Consider the following 18,636-nt stretch of genomic DNA (forward strand, 5'->3'; position numbering starts at 1 on the left):
TATCCATTGATGCTTTTCAGTTGATGCAGCTATCCTCTCTCCTTGCACGACTCTGGAAAGAGAAGCCATTTGTTGATGGTCTTAGTTGTACTTCCTCTTCACGTGCACTAACGTGGTGACATAGGTTGCTTGCTATAAAAGGCTCCTTTGGAGGAATTGCGGTGGATATGGTAGAGCTGCTGTATTGAGAATTTTATTAAATAAAGGGGAGTGCTCCCCCTCCTGGTCCAATAGGGATCCTGCCACCAGATTTAGAAAATTGTTAACGGATAGGTACATTCGTGCTGATGCAACCTCATTCCATCTTTTGTACTTGGGGAACTGAGGACCCACATAATAGAGGGGTTTGGGCATTAAGTATAAACATGACACTCTTCAATATGTGCTGTGTAATGTATTGTGGATTGTTACTGTGTTATATGAACATCAACGCTATTAAAAGTCTGTTCCCTTTTTGAAAAATTCTGCTTTAATTACATTCAGACTGAAAGAGGCCAAGTATTCATTCCCCTTCATTTCCCCTTCCTTCCCCCAGCAACTGCTGTCATGCATAGGATTTAGTTTCCTCAGGAAAGATACATTTTGGGACCTAAAGAACTTTAGTGTGTACCCTTTAATTACCAAAATCTAATGCAATGAACACCTAGAGAAGGGACTGTCTGTTTGTACAGATGACAGCACAGTGGGACCCTGATACATTACTAGAGCCTGTAGGGTCTGCCATAAGACAAAAATAATAATTTAATAAACTCTCCCGCCTACATTATAGACTCATCTATTTACTGTGCCACATCCCTTCCATCTCATCTCCCTAGACGATCAGAATTGAGGTCTACTTCCTCAACTCACTGTATTACTTGCATCCCTAATTAAATTGTGCACATTCTTTCCAGGTCATTGGTACCTACATTAACTAAACCCATCCTTTTCTCCTCAGTTTGACTAAAATATGTACCTGTCCAGGCGGCGGCATTCATTATGTGGACCCCAGATGGCAATTTGACATACCTCACTGCATAATTTATTAATTTCACCCAAAGTTTGCTAGGCACTTTACAGAGAAGTAAAAGACACGTCCCTGCCCCAAAGATCTTACACTGTAAATAAACACAGCACAAGACAAGTGAAAACAAAACACAGAGGAAGTGGACTGGGGAAGAAGAGGAGAAAGGTTACAATTATAGAGTCTTTAGAGTTTGACTGCATGTGCTGCGGGGGGAGGGGGGTTGATGTGTTTGCTGTTATTTATTTTATTTTGATTTAAACACAAATAAAAGCATTGAGTCATTTCTCTAGGTGCCCCTGACATTTTTAAAATACACTATTATTATCCTTTGTAATTCCCTAAGTCCCCACCCATTAACCAACAATGGCATGAAACAGAACAAAAACCACAGCCTCATCCCCATCCAGCTTCTCACCACCATCATAATTCTCTTCCCCCACTAAAAGCCAGGGAAAAGCAATAGGCTCTGCAGCTTCAGAATATTTTTAATGCAGACGTGAGCACGTTCCAAAGTTGAAGGCAACTCCTCCACTGAGATCACTATGCACCAGCCTCCTCCTATCTTTTATAATGAGCTCAAATGACTTTGCTACCACAAGTATGGCAGCAGGGCACAGGGGGAGAGGTAATTTCACAAGGAGGGAGGCCATTTAGGCTATTGTAGGTCATAACTAACACCTTGAAGTCTATTTAGAAGGTAATAGAGATCTACTGCAGAATGTGGAGCACTGGTGTCATGTGCTGATCCATGATACTCAACAAGTGAACCATCAATTTCTCACACCAGCCTTAGTGGTTGGCTGGATTTAATACATAGCTCTTCAGAGCTGCAATGTCTCGAGGTGGCAAAGGCATGGAAGACAGTACAGTAGAATCTCAGCGTTATGAACACCTCTGAAATGTTTGTAACTGAACAAAATGTTCTTCTTCGAGTGCTTGCTCATGTCCATTCCAACCTAGGTTTGCACACCAGAAGCTTTTTTCTAGTGGTATCTGCCGGGTTGACTGTGGTGCCCCCTGGAGTGGCACCCTCATGGTGTGTTATATAGACAGCTGCCGCCCCGCTGCCCCCTCTCAGTTCTTTTTTTCCATTGGTGACAGTCGCTGGAAAGCTGCCCCAAGGGTGTTTACAAAGTGAATGGCAGTAGAGGCTGCACACCTAAGGGACCAGGGCGTGCAAATCTACCCATACCTGGATGACTAGCTGATCAAAGGCAGGTCCCAGTCTCAGGTCCGGAGCAGCCTAGACCTCGTATGCGTCACCTGCTGCTGTCTGCTTCCACATGCGCCTTGGTGCGACTCTTGACCAACCAGTCATCAAGGTATGGATAGACTTGTACCTTCCACTTCCTCAGGAATGCGGCAACAACTGCCATGCACTTGTTGAACACTTAAGGGGCCACAGATAGACCGAATGGAAGAACCGTGAACTGGTGGTGGGTCTGGTTGACTATGAACCTCAGCTTCTTCATAAATCTGTTGAGGTTTCATAGATCCAGGATGGGTCTGAAACCACTTTTGGCTTTCAGGATTAGGAAGTAACTCCCTTAACTCGTGAGAAACCTCCTCCACCTCTTCTATCTTTAGGAGCACCTACAGTTCTTGGATTAGAAGTTGCTCATGAGAAGGGTCCCTGAAGAGGGACGGGAAAGGAGGGTGGAAAGGAGGGAAGGAACTGAATTGAAGGAAGCATCCCAATTCTACTGTGTGTAGCACCTAGCGATCCAATGTGATCTGGACCAACACATGGTAGCAGTGGGATAGCCTGTCTGAAAAATATAGGGATGAAGGATCCAAGTCCTGAATTGGTACGCCGCCCTTGGGTGCACCCTCAAAAGTTCTGTTTGGAACCAGAGGATTGCCTTGCCAGTCCAGGACCTTGGCTGGTAAACGGCTGAGCGGGCCTCCTCCTGTAGTTCTTACCCTGTTTGCGACTGTACTCCTGCCTGGGCTGGGATTGGTAGAACCGAGGTAGGGGTTGAAGTTTGAAATGCCTCCTTTGCGGTGCCAGGGTCTGAAGGCCTAAGGACTTTAAAGTAGCCCAAGAGTCCTTGAGGCTGTGCAGTTTTGAGTCTGTCTGTTTGGAGAACAGTTCTGCACCCTCAAAGGGGAGGTCCTAGATATTCTGCTGGACCTTGTGCAGGAGGCCCAAGGCTTGTAGCCATGAGTTCTGATGCATTGCCACCACCGATGACATGGTGTGAGCTGTAGCATCTGCCACGTCCAGCGTCACCTAAAGTGAAGGCTTTGCAACTGCTTTACCCTCCTCTGTTAGGACTGTGAACTCTGATCTGGAGGCCGATGCTGTAGTCTGAGAATTTTGACATAGATCCCCATGAATTAAAACCCTTGTTATTTCGCGATATAGAGTTGGAGCCCCCCAGTAAAATATACATTTGTACCAAAAAGGTCCAATTTTTTAGCATCTTTTGCCTTTGGCGTGGGGCCCTGCTGACCTTGCCTCTCATGCTCATTGGCTGCTGCCACTAGGAGTGACCCTGGTGGGGGATGAGTGTACAGATACTCATGGTTCTTGGAGGGTGCAAAGCATTTTCTCTCTACCCTCCTTGCTGTGGGAGGCAGAGAAGCTGGAGTTTGCCATAGTGACCTTGTCCTGTCAGAGATTGTCTTTTTTGATGACAGTGCCACCCTGGATGGGTCTGCAGGGGCTAGAATGTCCACCATAGACTTTGTGCTCTCAGAGACCTCCTCAATCTGGAGCTGCAAATTCTGCGCCACCCTCTTCAAGAGTTCCTGATGAGCCCTTCTGTCATCCGGACTTGGCGCCACTAAAGAACCCTCTACTGCTTTGTCCAGGAATGAAGAAGATGAAGCTCTAACCAGGGCAAAGGATTTCTTTTACCTTCTGCCCCTAGAGGGTCACACGGTGCCACTTCCTTGAACTTGGTGCCAGGATCAACATCATGCTTGGTGCCTGGCTCAGCGTTGTGTTCAGTGCCAGGTCCAGTGCCGTGTAGTTCGTCACGCGATTGAGGTGGGTGATGCCTGCTCCCAGAGGTGAGTGACAGCAACTGTCTCAAGTGTGACCTCTGAGCTCGGTGGAATGTCCACAGGGTTCAAAACAGCCACTGAGCAGGCATCTGCCACTGTGGTGGCCAAGGCATAGGGAAGGGCTAACCAGCCTTGATCCTCTGGTGCCATCTTTCTGACCAGTGCCGAAGAGTAAGACTCTGCTTCAGAGTCAGAGCCTGACAAATCACTTCATGGGGACCAGGGCAGTGCGGTTCCTCCTGGACAGCACTGGGTGCTTTTTTGGTACTGGTGATCTGGGGTCTGGGATCTGGAGCACGCTCAAACCTGGGAGGGGAGGGCAGTGCTGTGCTCTTTATCAGCTCCCTGGCCACTTCAAAGATCTCTGGCATGGAGGGGAGCTGTAAATCCTCCTCGTAGCTTTCCCTGGGCGGGGCGTCCAAGGGCACCAGATTCCTCCCTGGGGCCAGAGTCGACAGAGTCACACTCTGCTCAAGCCCTTCTGCACAGTTGTTTTGGCTGTCGGCGAGAGCCCCCTGTCCATCTTCTACTTCTTACGTGGTACAGGAAATTGCAAGCAGTGCTGGGCCCATTCTTCGAGGGACTCTTTCCTGTGGGTCCAGATGATGAAAATGTCATCAATGTAGCGTAGGTAAAGGAGAGGTGCTTGGGGACGATTTTTGTGGAAGCGTTGTTCTAGGTCAGCCATAAAAATGTTGGCATACTGTGGGCCATGCAGATGCCCATAGCCGTGCCACTGACTTGAAGGTATAGATTGGCTCCAAATCTGAAGTAGTTGTGGGTCCTGACCTCGAAGAATTCCACCGGGATTTCAATAATTTCCACCCCACTATCAACCTCAGCCTGGACCAGTCCACACAAGATATCCACTTCCTGTACACTACAGTACTAATAAATGATGGTCACATTAATACCACCCTATACCGAAAACCAACTGACCGCAATACATATCTTCATGCCTCCAGCTTCCACCGTGGACACATTACACGATCCATTGTCTACAGCCAAGCCCTAAGATACAACTGGATTTGCTCCGATCCCTCAGACAGAGACAAACACCTACCGGCTCTCCATAAAACATTCTTAAAATGACAGTACCCGCCTGGAGAAGTGAAGAAACAAATTGACAGAGCCAGACGGGTACCCAGAAGTCACCTACTACAAGACAGACCCAACAAAGAAAACAACAGAACACCATTGGCCATTACATACAGTCCCCAGTTAAAATCTCTCCAACACATCATTAAGGATCTACAACCTATCCTAGCAGATGATCCCTCACTCACTCAAGCTGTGGGAGGCAGACCTATCCTTGCTTACAGACAGCCCCCCAACCTGAAGCAAATACTCACCAGCAATCGTACACCATACAACAAGAGCACTAACCCAGGAACCTACCCCTGCAACAAACCCTGTTGCCAGCTCTGCCCACATCGACTCTAGTGACACCATCACAGGTCCTAACCTCAGCAGCCACACCATAAGGAGCTCATTCACCTGCACATCTACTAATGTAATATATGCCATCATGTGCCAGCAATGCCCCTCTGCCATGTACATTGGCCAAACCGAACTGTCACTACGCAAAAGAATAAATGGACACAAATCAGACTTAAAAATAATAACATCCATAAACCAGTCAGAGAGCACTTCAATCTCCCAGGACACTCTGTAACTGACTTGAAAGTTGCCATACTTCTACAAAAAAACTTCAAAAACAGACTTCAGTGAGAAACTGCAGAGCTAGAAATCATCTGCAAACTTGACACAATCAAACTGGTTCTAAATAGAGACTTGGAATGGTTATCTCAGTACAAGAAGTAATTGTCACTGTTCACACATTCTCACCTCCTAATCAATGGTTGTGAATAGGCCTCAACTACTCTAACTGAATGGACTTTGCTTATACCTCCTTCCCCATTGTTGTTCCTTACCCTTAGATATGTATATTTATTCGTCCTAAGTGATTTCTATTCCTTACATTTGACGAAGTGGGTTAAAGCCCACGAAAGCTTATGCCTGCAGAAATTAAATTTGTTAGTCTTTAAAGTGCTACAGGACTCTCGTTTTTGCTGTATACAGACTAACACGGCTACTTCTCTGGAACTTAACTGTAACTAACTCAACTATTTTAACTATTTACAATTAACAAATCAACACCACTGGGAAAGCCTTGCAGAGAAAGAGAAGGACAATGTTCCAGTGACCCTCATGGGCAGTAAGAAGAAACTGAAGGGGGAGAGGGCTGGCAGGGCCTTATATATGGTGCCATGAAGGCATGACTTCAAGGGGCTCCAGAGCCGACCCTACGGATGTCACTAGGGGAAAAACCTACTGGCGACTGTGCACGCAGCATGCACTTGCCTACTTGGAATCGACATGAGCAAGCACTCAAAGAAGAATAAAATACTTGGGGGAAGGGGATCTCAGTGGGATAGGAATAGGGAAAAGGGCGTGACTATGCAAGCTCAAGAAGGTGGGGAAGAAAGACTGAAAAGGCTGAAGGGAATAGAGTATTGATGGCATGATAGAAAATTGGGGAGAGGGAAAGAAGGAAGATAAGCACAGTAGTGGGGGAAAGGGAGGAATGGCAGTGAATAGAGTGAGGGAATCAGAGAGGGATGAACATAAGAACATAGGAACGGCCATACTGCATCAGACCAATGGTCCATCTAGCTCAGTATCCTGTCTTCTGACAATGGGCAATGCCAGGTGCTTCAGAAGGAATGAACAGAACAGGTAATCATCAAGTGATCCATCTTGTCGACCATTCCCAGCATCTGGCAAACAGCATGTCCTGCCTATCATGGCTGATAGCCATTGATGGACCTAACCTCCATGAACTTATCTAGTTCTTTTTTGAACCCTGTTGTAGTCTTGACCTTCACAACATCCTCTGGCAAGTAGTTCCACAGATTGACTGTATGTTGTGTAAAGAAATACTTCTTTTTGTTCATTTTAAATCTGCCTATTAATTTCATTTGGGGACCCCTAGTTCTTGTATTACAAGGAGGAGTAAAAAACACTTCCTTATTTACTTTCTCCACACCAGTCATGATTTTATAGACCTCTATCATATCCCCCCTTAGTCGTCTCTTTACCAAGCTGAAAAGTCCCAGTCCCAGTCTTATTAATCTCTCCTCATATGGAAGCTGTTCCATAACCCTAATCATTTTAATTGCCCTTTTCTGTACATTTTTCTATTCCAATATATCTTTTTTGAGATGGGGTGACCAAATCAGCACACAGTATTCAAGATGTGGGCATACCATGGATTTATAAAGAGGCAATACGATATTTTCTGTCGTATTATCTCTCTCTTTTCTAATGATTCCCAACATTCTGTTAATTTTTTCAATTGCCGCTGCACATTGAGTGGATGTTTTCAGAGAACTATCCACAATGACTCCAAGATCTCATTCTTGAGTGGTAACAGTTAATTTAGACCCCTTCATTTTATAGGTATATTTGGAATTATGTTTTTCAATGTGCATTACTTTGCATTTATCAACATTGAATTTCATCTGCCAGTTTGTTACACAGTCAACCCAGGTTTGTGTAACTCTTCACAGTCTGCTTAACTACCTTGAGTAGTTTTGTATCTTCTGCAAATTTTTCCATCTCACTTTTTACCCCTTTTTCCAGATCATTTATGAATATGTTGAACAGTATGGGTCCCAGTATAGACCCTGTGGGACACCACTATTTACCTCTCTCAATTCTGAAAACTGACCATTTATTCCTACTGTTTGTTTCCTGTCTTTTAACCAGTTACTGATCCAGGAGAGGATCTTCCCTCTTATCCCATGACAGCTTACTTTGCTTAATAGCCTTTGGTGAGGGACCTTGTCAAAGACTTCCTGAAAATCTAAGTACACTGTCTCTACTGGTTCACCCTTATCCACATGTTTGTTGACCCCCCAAAAAATATATCTAGTAGATTGGTGAGACATGGTTTCCCTTTATAAAAGCCATGTTGACTCTTCCCCAACAAATCGTATTCATCTGTGTCTGATCATTCTGTTCTTTACTATAATTTCAACCAATTTGCCTGGTACTGAAGTTAGGGTTTACTGGCCTATAATTGCCAGGATTCTCTCTGGAGCCCTTTTTTAAAAATTGATGTCATATTTGCTATCCTCCAGTCATCTGGTACAGAAGTTGATTTGAATTACATACCACAATTAGTAGTTCTGCAATTTCACATTTGAGTTCCTTCAGAACTCTTGGGTTGATACCATTTGGTCCTGGTGACTTATTACTGTTTAATTTATCAATTTGTTCCAAACTCCCCCCCCCCCCCCATGACACCTCAATCTGGGACAGCTCCTCAGATTTGTCACCTAAAAAGAATGGCTCAGGTTTGGTTCTCTCCCTCACATCCTCAGCCGTGATGACCGATGCAAAGTATGTATTTAGTTTCTCCGCAATAGCCTTTTCTTTCTTGAGTGCTTTTTTAGCATCCTGATCATCCCACTGGTTGTTTAGCAGGCTTCCTGCTTCTGATGTACTTAAAAATGTTTTTAGTTACTCTTTGAATCTTTGGCTAGCATTTCTTCTCATTCTTTTTTGGTCTTCCTAATTATATTTTTACACTTCACTTGCCAGAGTTTATGCTCCTTTCTATTTTTCTCAGCAGGATTTAACTTCCACTTTTTAAAGGATGCCTTCTTGCCTCTAACTCAGTGGTTCTTAACCTTTCCAAACTACTGTACCCCTGAAGCCTGAGTCCCACCCCCACGGGGCTGAGGCATGTAACTTAGTTTCATGGCGCCCCTATGGCTCCAGGCAATTGCCTTTCTTGCCACCCCCAATACCAGCGACCCCTCTAAAACTGTCACAACCCCCAGGTTGAGAAACACTGCTCTAACTGCTTCTTTTACTTTATTGTTTAGCTACAATGGCACTTTTTTGATTCTCTCACTATGTTTTTTAATTTGGGGTATACATTTAAATTGAGCCTCTATTATGGTGTCTTTAAAAAGTTTCCATGCAGCTTGCAGGGATTTCACTTTTGGCACTGTACCTTTTAATTTCTGCATAACTAATCTCCTCATTTTTGTGAAGTTCCCCTTTCTGAAATTAAATGCTACCATGGTGGGCTGCTTTAGTGTTTTGATGAGAATAGAACAACCAATAAGTCTGTCAAACAGCAAATGTAAAATGATGATGACACCAGGATGCTGCTGGGGAGAGGAAGATGAAGGCATCCACTCTCTTTGTCAGTGGTGGTGACTCGGTTACCTTGGGGAGCAATGGCTTTCAGGCTCCCCCAGGGCTCCTTCTGCTGCTCGGTATCTACATAGAGGATGTGTGTTGGGACCCAGCATCCCTGGGAAGCTGACATTGGGACCCAGTGTCTTTGGGCAGCTGCTGCTGGGGCTAGTGGGGATTGGGGGGGCTACTGGCAAGCCCTGTCTTGCATCCTGTGCTTATTCTGGAATAGAAAGAGCTCTGAGAACAGTAGCCTGAAGGCCACCCTTAAGCTTCTCCTACTGCTAGGCTCCCATAAGAAGAAGGTGGGAGGAGGAAGCCGCTGAGGTCCCATGTCCCAAGGAAGCTCCAGCTGGAACAAGAGATGCTGGAAGATCCTAACTGATCCCTGGCTCTTTGCTCTCTAACATGATAAACCCCATATTGTGCCACCACAACCTGTTTGTCTAAGTCCTTCCCAGCTGGCCTGTTCACAGTAGGAATCTGCTGTTCCCTATTTTCATTCACCTCTGGTCCATATTCCACAAGTTTGCTCAGTACTTGGAACTAGGATGTTCCAAAATCAAATCTCTCTCCTGACAGACTCACAGCAGTCTCAGCATCAAGCTGTGTCTCATTTGTGTGGTTGCCAGAGACTGAGGCCTCCGAGGCCTGCTTGGCTGGCTACTCCAGAGTTCAGGTATGGTCAGAGGAGGCCAATGGGGATATCAGGCATTCCCTCCTGGACACAACTGCTCACAGGGACATCTGTGAATAAATCACACAACTGAGGCAGTCGTGGTCCTTTCTGAGGGGGAGAATGCACTGGTCGTACCTGTCTGTGAAGGGCATGGTCTGACCACACTTGGAATGTCCCTTGAAGCCATGAGGCTGCTTCCCGTGCATCCTGAAAAGAATAAAGTGACAAGAAAAACACAAAAACTGTCAGAGCAGCATCAGTCAACAGAATTAGTGAAGACCAAAGTCAAATTCTGAGGAAGCAGGAGCTAGCATTTCAAGGAAGTAGGTGCTAAGAACTAGGGGCTAGATTTTCATAGGTATTTACACACCTAAAAATGAAGATACATGCCTAGTGGGATTTCCAAAAAACACCTAGTTGCCTAGCTCCTATTTAATCTAATGGGAGTTAGGCACCTAGGCACTTTTGAAAATCTCACCGGGCACCTATCTGCATCTTTAGACACCTAAATACCTTTGGAAATATGGCCTTAGAAGCCCCAATGCATCAACTAATATAGATTGTGTCTAGAACTGAAGCAGTTGGCACAAAACACTCTGAAGAAATGAGAGCAAGAGACTCAAAGCCCCAAGGCACTGCAGAATATTTGGCCCAGCTTGTCACAGATACCCACTGGAGCTCCTTCTCCCACCAAGGTCACAAAGGAACTAGTGGGAGAAACACTTGTGGATGCTTTCCTGCACTGCGGGGCTTATAAAATGCTCTGTGCTAGAATCATTGGCTCTAGAACGTTGAACTTGATGAGTTCCTGGATTTGTGCACAAGGCACAGAGTGGGGAGCCAGCACAACTATATCATGGGAGAAATGATTTTTTTGTTCAATTTATTGTATTTATTAACTATAATCCTGACAAGATGGGTGGTTGTTGTTTTGTTTTCCTGCCGGAGCAGCTCCATAACTTCTCCAACTTATTTACTGCAGAGGATCTAGAAATGAATCATTTTCTTCCAACTGAGCTGACTGAGTGGGGTGAAATGTTATGGGGGGACAAGAGGGTATTACTATTGATTTATTATTTATTGCTTATAAATAGATTACACATTCTAATGTTTTGCTTTTACCCTGATATTATCCTTGTCTCTCTGTGTACTGAGTTAGGCACCCAAGTAATTTTATTTGTATCAGTTATATTTAGGTGGCAACTAATTATTCACTTAACAGACTAATCAATGTTAGCTTTCTCATTTTCAATTGCTTCCTCCAGTAATAGCTGTGAGTTATTTAATGTACCTGGTGTCTATCTTTCTTGCCTACAGCCATGTGTGAAATATTTGACTTGATCACTGTGGTCCATTTACTTTTAGGATATTTTTCTAATGACATACAGTTGAGGATACTTTAAATAACTTTTTCTCCTGTGATGAGAAAGGATACAAAAGGTAAATATCTCATAATGTGAGTTAACATATTTTAGCCTAAACCCCATTTGTATCAAGGGGCTTTCTTTAAAAGCCTTGATTTAAGTGGAATTTGCTTTCAGTGTTGGAAAAGAATTTTTTTTCAGCTGAAACTGATTGGGGTTCAGCTACCTGGTGACAGATGCAGCTCATTTGGAGAGAGAGAGAGAATAAAAGAGGCTCTGGAAAGCAGCTACATAGTTCCTCTTTTCCAGGGGGCTCTCAGCCTTTCTTTGTTTGTTATTATCAACGTAGTCTCTGTTCTTATTTCTAACTCACTATGCCATCTCCTATCCCCCTTAATCGTCTCCTGCCTCTGGATTTTTCTCCCTCTGTGGACTTGCGACCCTGCAGTAGCCCCTTGGTACTCCCTGGTAAAGGTGGAAAACTCTTCTTGGGGGGAACTCCTTCACCAAGAGCTCGTCGGCTGCCTCCGCGCCTAGCCTGGTGCAATATAGAGTGGGATCAAATGTGCCTATTGCAGCCCCTGGGCTCTGGGGGCTTTGGTTCTGTCTACAAGGCCACCTACCATGGGGAGACAGTGGCTGTAAAGCAGGTGAAGAAGTGCAGCAAGAACCGGCTGGCATCGCGGCAAAGCTTCTGGGCTGAGCTGAATGTGGCCCGGCTACACCATCACAATGTGGTACGTGTTGTAGCTGCCAGCACTTGTGCCCCTGCCAACCAAGAGAGCCTGGGCACCATAATCATGGAATATGCTGGCCACACTACCCTGCACCATGTCATCTATGGCACTGGCTGCCTGCAGGGAAAGGGAGAGGATGATGGGGGTGGATGTGGCAAGGAACCCTTAAGCATCGCTGAGTCCCTGGGTTATTCCTCTGATATTGTGACTGGCTTAGTCTTCCTCCACTCACAGTGCATTGTGCATCTGGATCTGAAGCCTGCTAATGTATTAATCACCGAGCAGGGAGTGTGCAAGATTGGAGACTTTGGGTGCTCCCAAAAGTTGGAGGCTAGTGTGTCCCCAGGTCCCCAGCTTTGCCAGCAGGGGGGCACGTATACCCACCGTGCCCCTGAGCTCCTCAAAGGGGAGAGGGTCACCCTCAAAGCAGACATTTACTCTTTTGCTATCACTCTATGGCAAATGGTGACACGAGAGCAGCCGTATTTGGGTGAGCGCCAATATGTGCTCTATGCCGTTGTGGCCTACAACTTGCGTCCCTCTCTGGCTGCCGCAGTCTTCTCCGGCTCTGCCTCAGGCCAAAGACTTGAGACCATCATTTGCGGCTGCTGGAGATCTGATGCAGAGGAGCGGCCCAGCGCGGAACTGCTTCTTCAAAGCCTCCACTCCCTGCAGAAAAGACTATAGCAATGCAGCAGGTTCTACAGTGTCTCTTTTTTTCCTTTTATTGTTTTTTCTCCTTTTTTGGGGGAGGGAGGGGCTGCATTATTGTGTTGTGGATCTGACCCTTGTTTGTTCCCAAGGGTTTAAAAAAAAAAAAAAAAAAAAACCTACCTGTTGAGTGAAATTTCCATAAATAAAGTGAATAAAATGAGCTTGGTCAGTCTTGAAGAAAAGAATAGAGGTAAGACGGTCTGAAATGAGTCTGTTGTCCAGGGAATGGGTTCTATCCAAGCTTGCTCAGGAGAAACTAGCGACTGAATCTGGGCTTCTAGTCCGTTTCAAACTTTGGCTTCCGGGGGGTGAAGTGTAAGGGTGTGTTAAGTCCTCCTTGTCATCTTTTTCTAAAAGACATTTTTATAAATGCTTCGAACTAGAGTGATGAGTCATGTAATAATCTAGATAGATATTTCCATGTGACATTAGGGCAGTATTTTAAACTGTCTCAATGACACTTCCTCTATTTGCATATTAATGGCCTTTCTTTTCATTCCCAGTTCCCCCAAACAGATATTGATCAAACATCCTATGAGCAGATGTAGAAAGAACAATGAAACATTGAGGATAACTGAAACCTTTCTTCTTCCTCCACTTCCCCAAATACAATCACATTTTATGTGAGATGGGTTAGGAATAAGGATATTGTGTAACTTGTGCTTCTGTTTAGCAATCTTTCTATGAAAAAAGTGGCTTTTTCATCAATCTAAAGTTTTCAAGGTAAGAAAAGGACTCTAAAAATGCTGTATTTACAGGTGTATTGGGTTAACATAAAGATCCACAGTGTTGCCAACTGTTAGGTTGTTGTCTCCTTATTTGGTGGTTTACTTAAAGCACCACCCTCTGGAGTCATCTGAGAATCACAGTTCTCACCTATTAAAAAATAATTGGTTTCTAGCCACCATGGCTGCAGAGAAAATGGAAACCCTAAGGGCTCAAAAAACTGAAAGGAAATAAAAGAAGCCAAACTCATGACTTCGGCGGCCTGATTCACAATTTGTAAATACTTGGGGTTGGCACTGCAGAAGACATTTAGAACAGCTAGGAAGGAAGATGCCCTAACAAAAGGTAATAATTTTGACCGTTTTAGTGATATTCTAGCTGGTAAACTACTACCACTAGATCATCACATTCATTTACTTGCTTTACTGTTACCTCCCTTGTGTCATATCCATCGTTTTGTCATAATAACCTACACTGTGAGCTCTCTGGGGCAGGGACTGCCTGCAAGCTGCCTAGCATAATGGAGCCTTGATCCTTGATTGGTGTCACTTTAACTGATGATCACAGCACTAATTCTCAGGAATGTAACTCTTGTTTAGAACTATGAAGATCTAAATGACTCCTATAGATGATACTTTTTCAGCTCTTCCCTTTATGGTTCATTTTTGGAAGATGAAAGGGGAAAATTGGTGGTTCTGTTCAATTTTGTTCTTTCTCCCTCATTGCTATTCCTTAAAGGATTAATGTATCACCAGTCAGAAAACTGGCTGAGCTGTTTGTGTCTCATGAAGTTTTGGAAATGGGTAACTCAATGAATTTGAGATTAAAATGCTAGTCTTTAATATGAAAATGTCCTTTGTTGATCACGGAATGAACATCATTTAAAAGGTACTCCTAAATTTTAAATTATTTTATTTGTTTATTACTGAGGAGGGCTTTGACAAGCATACTGGAGCCTAGAAAATCCTAAAGGTAAATATTACACTGGTTTTTCTTCATGCTGCTGCTTTCCTTCCAAACACGCATTGTGGAGGTTGTGTGGCATTTTACAGTGCACCATGATCCCTGTGATTTGCCCTATAATACTGGACAACTTATTTCTTTATAAACTGGGATTGTCTTCTGAATTTTAACATGGGTTTACCATATTGAGTCAATTGGCTGTTTTGAAAACTTTCTGACCAGAGAGCATTTAATGTAAAACCTAACTTAGAACAGCTAATCTCCACCAAACTATCCATATAGGGGACTAATGGTCTGCAGACATGAAACTTTAAGCAAGTGCCACCCAGTGTTCTGAGTTCAGAAGATCATCATGAGACTAATGGATCTCCGCTTGTACAACAGGAGCTTCTGATAGTTTGTATCAGGAGTGAGGCTCCTCTGCACTAGGCACCGTACAAATATGTACTAGTGGGTTTTTTATGACTTGTCTAAACAGACTGAAATGTCTAGGGTGTGTATGTATCAAGCTGAAAAACAAAAACCTTTTACAGCTTGAGTAGCATTTCCTCCTTCCCCTCCCTTTGCACCCCCCTCCAAAAAAAAATCTTATTCCAAGTTAGTGTGAGAAAAGTAATCAGGGGCTAGATGATGAGGGAATGGGACAAACATTTTTGGCTGCCTGAACAGAAAGACAGATTGCTCTGATAGATATTAGAAACCTAATGAATGAAGTGGCAAGATTAAGACACAGTGCAGCTGCAGGGGGAAAGGAGTCTGAGATGACCCTTGAATTATGGGCTTGGTCAACAAGAAGGATGGTATTATCAAATTGCCAGAGAGGTGAGGATATATGGTGACTCAGTCCAACCTCTCATTTCCTCAGTGGGCTGCTCCTGGTCACATAAAAGGGCTTTATTAACTTTTGTAGAAACATCGGGGGTGGTTTATAGCAGTTGTACTTTTGATCATTCAAGGGGATTTCCCTCTATTGCCAACTCTATATTGGTGTGAACAACTGTACAATGACCACAATGTGATGCAACTGCTACTTTTTGTCTCCAACATCCTGTGGCAGGATAAATGTTGTGGTGGTCTGTTTTACAGACTTGTATTGCTTGAACGTAAACAGCTAAAAGTTGAATTAGATTCTTTTCATTTTAGAAACTGTCCACTCTCACCCTATCTTACCAAATACCCTTTTTTTTTCTGTGGGGCTCTACTGTCCTTTGTCCCCACCCTGCCATATTCATACAGGTGAATAACCAATCATTTAAAAACACTTTTTTTGTTTTGATGATCTCCTTCCCAAACCATGCCCCAATATTATCAATACATAATTAACCATAAATTGGGGATATAACAATAGCCCTTCACTTAATTCTGGCATGTTAACTGCAATTAACTTTAGTCAGATGTCTTAATTACAATGAGACAGTATACACTTGTTTGGTAACCCTGGATTCCACAGGGGCCAAAATTTTAATGACTTCATAGACTCTCTATGGTACTTGTTCCCAATTTTGTCCTGTAACAGGAGCTAATTGGACAAACTTGTGTATCTTTGTCTGTAATATATCTCTAATGCGGCTGAATGTCACCATATAAGGAGAAAATGGTTAATATGAATGTGCTTGGTAGAATTTTTTGATCAAATAACGATAACAATTTAGTATAATTAAAGCACAGGGTCTGCAAAGCATAGCTGCTCTAGCATAGCAAGCGTGAGCAGAACACTGGAATAGAAAATTTTCCGTTGAAACTTTTTAGGAAAAAAAGTCAGGATATAATTAAGAAACAGATTTTATTTAATTGTGGTGCTGTCAAGTTGAAGCCTCAACAGTCATTATATGTGGAAAATGCATCTGTGACCACACCAGTCAGGAGTGCTCTGAAAGTGCTTCGGATCAAAATGAAACTGTCTTTAAAAAAAACACTCTGATTTGCCCTTTTGAATTAGCCCTTTAGAGTTTGGAAAAATTCCAGATTTCAGCAGTTAGCTTGATCAGCCAAGTGATCAAGAGGGAAAAAAGGGAAGGATGGCTATACCATGGGTTATCCTGAACTGCAGTGACACAGGGATAAAACATCTAAGGGGAATGAGAATGGATGGAAGAATAGAATAAATTGGACATGGAGTGTCTCCAGTGAATTTCAGAAAGACAAGGTGGGTGAGGTAATATCTTTTATTGGACCAACTTCTATTAGTGAGACAGACAAGCTCTCCTTTCTACTGGGGATTGGACTGAAATCACTGACTCACTCCAGGTAGGTCACTTAACTGCCATCAGATAGTAATAGCTTGTCTCTCACCAACGGAAGTTGGCTCAATAAAAGATATTACCTCACCTCCCTTGTCTCTCTAATATCCTGGGGCTGACAGGCCTACAACAACACTGCACACAGTGAATTGTCACTTTGTATTACTTTTGCTTGTTCTGCTCTAGCTAAACTTTCTTTGTTTACAATCAAAATTAGGGCATAAACGCGTTGGGATAAAGACCATGTTTTTGTTCTGGAAAGTTCCTTACTTGTGAGTTCAGTTGGACTACTCACGTGCTTGAAGTCAAGCTTGTACACAAATCTATGCAGAATCATGGTCCTGGTTTCTAATTTCAACTCTGTCATCATAACTGGAAATATAATAGGACTAGGGTGGGGAAACACTGAATATTTTATTTATAAAATTTTGAAAGGCAAATTTCAGCTGTTTCTGCCACAAATATCTTATGTAATCTTGGACAAGTTTCAACACCTCTGTGCTTCTGTTATCCTCACTGTGAAGTAGGGATTGGTTTGTTTGTCAGTTCAGGCAAGAACTGGGAATAAAAAGTCTACTAGCTCCTAGCCCAGTCACTCCATCTGAGATGTTGTTTCCCTATCAAAATACTCCACATCTGATACTTTAATTTCCCCCAACATATTCCTGAGTTCTAGAGGGGTAGCCGTGTTAGTCTGTATACAGCAAAAACAACAAGAGATCTGTGGCACTTTAAAGACTAACAAATTTAATATTTGCAGACATAAGCTTTCGAGAGACTTCAGCTCTCTTCTTCAGATGCAGTAATACAGAGCCTGTAGTCTCTCAAAAGCTTATGTCTGCAAATATTAAATTTGTTAGTCTTTAAAGTGCCACAGATCTCTTGTTGATATTCCTGAGTTGTTAAGCAGCCCAGCCTGACAAGGAGTTCAATGGACCAAATGTTCTGCTAAGGAGTTAAATGCCTGCACTTGTTTGTACAGTGCATCTGGGTTTAACAACATTGTTCTATTAAATTATGAAATTTCTATTGCACATGTGCTATGGCCATGAAGAATGAAGTACATATGTTGGAAATTTAAATGTTCAGCTATTATTTAAAAAGCTATTCTCCTGAGGAGGGGACTAAAGGATGTGAGAAATTATATAATATAATCTTACATATTACTTTAGAGATGTTTACTTAAACTTTCAACAATAAATACTTTCAGAGATAAACATGGAAAACTTCAGCTGAAAAGATGAGTTTAAAAATGGAGGTTTTATGAAGTGGGAACTGCTTCCTTAACAGTAGCTCTATTTGGTAGCAAAAATGTGAAAAAATATAGTTAAGGATATTTGGGTATCCTGTTTAAGTTTTTGTCCTTGCATGTTTTCTCCAGTGGTTTACTTTAAACCACAGTGAAAATGAATCTTAGAGATTCTGCTGGCATATCACTGAAGTATGTAACTAATAGAAAAACTCAGATTCCAAGACCAGAAAGGACAACTAGTCTGATCTGCTGTATAACACAGGCTATAGAACTTTCGCATAATGACTCCTAGAGCATTTTCTTTTAAATCCAATCTTGATTTAAAAATTGCCATTGATGGAAAATCCACCACAATCCTTGGTAAATTCTTCTGATGGTTAATTACTCTCACTGTTGAGATGTAAATTTTTTTAAATTTCCAGTCTGAATTTGTCTAGCTTCAACTTCTAGCCCTCAGATTGTGTTAAACCTTTTTTCTGCTAGACTGAAGAGCCTTTGTTCCCCATGTAGGTACTGATAGACTGTAGTCATTACCTCAAGACCTCCTTTGTTAAATTAAATAGATTGAGCTCCTTGAGTCCATAAGGCATGTTTTCTAATCATGTAATCATTGTTGTGGCTCTTCTTTGAACCCTCTTCACGTTATCAACATCCTTGTTGAATTGTGGACACCAGAACTGGACACAGGCTTCCAGCAGCAGTCACACCAGTTCCAACAACAGAGGTAAA

General features: G+C 43.0%; 1 protein-coding gene across 1 annotated transcript; it reads left to right on the top strand.

The window, feature by feature from the left end:
• Nucleotides 1–11,589: 11,589 nt before the first annotated feature.
• On the top strand, nt 11,590–12,911 carry MOS (MOS proto-oncogene, serine/threonine kinase). Its single transcript, XM_067553864.1, has one exon. The coding sequence runs from the start codon at nt 11,650–11,652 to the stop codon at nt 12,697–12,699; it is 1,050 nt and encodes a 349-aa protein (XP_067409965.1). The 5' UTR covers nt 11,590–11,649; the 3' UTR covers nt 12,700–12,911.
• Nucleotides 12,912–18,636: the final 5,725 nt, after the last annotated feature.

The sequence above is a fragment of the Emydura macquarii genome, unplaced genomic scaffold, assembly GCF_026122565.2.
Source record: "Emydura macquarii macquarii isolate MOO-44397 ecotype Brisbane River unplaced genomic scaffold, CSIRO-AGI_Emac_v2 contig_1477, whole genome shotgun sequence".
Taxonomy (NCBI): domain Eukaryota; kingdom Metazoa; phylum Chordata; order Testudines; family Chelidae; genus Emydura; species Emydura macquarii.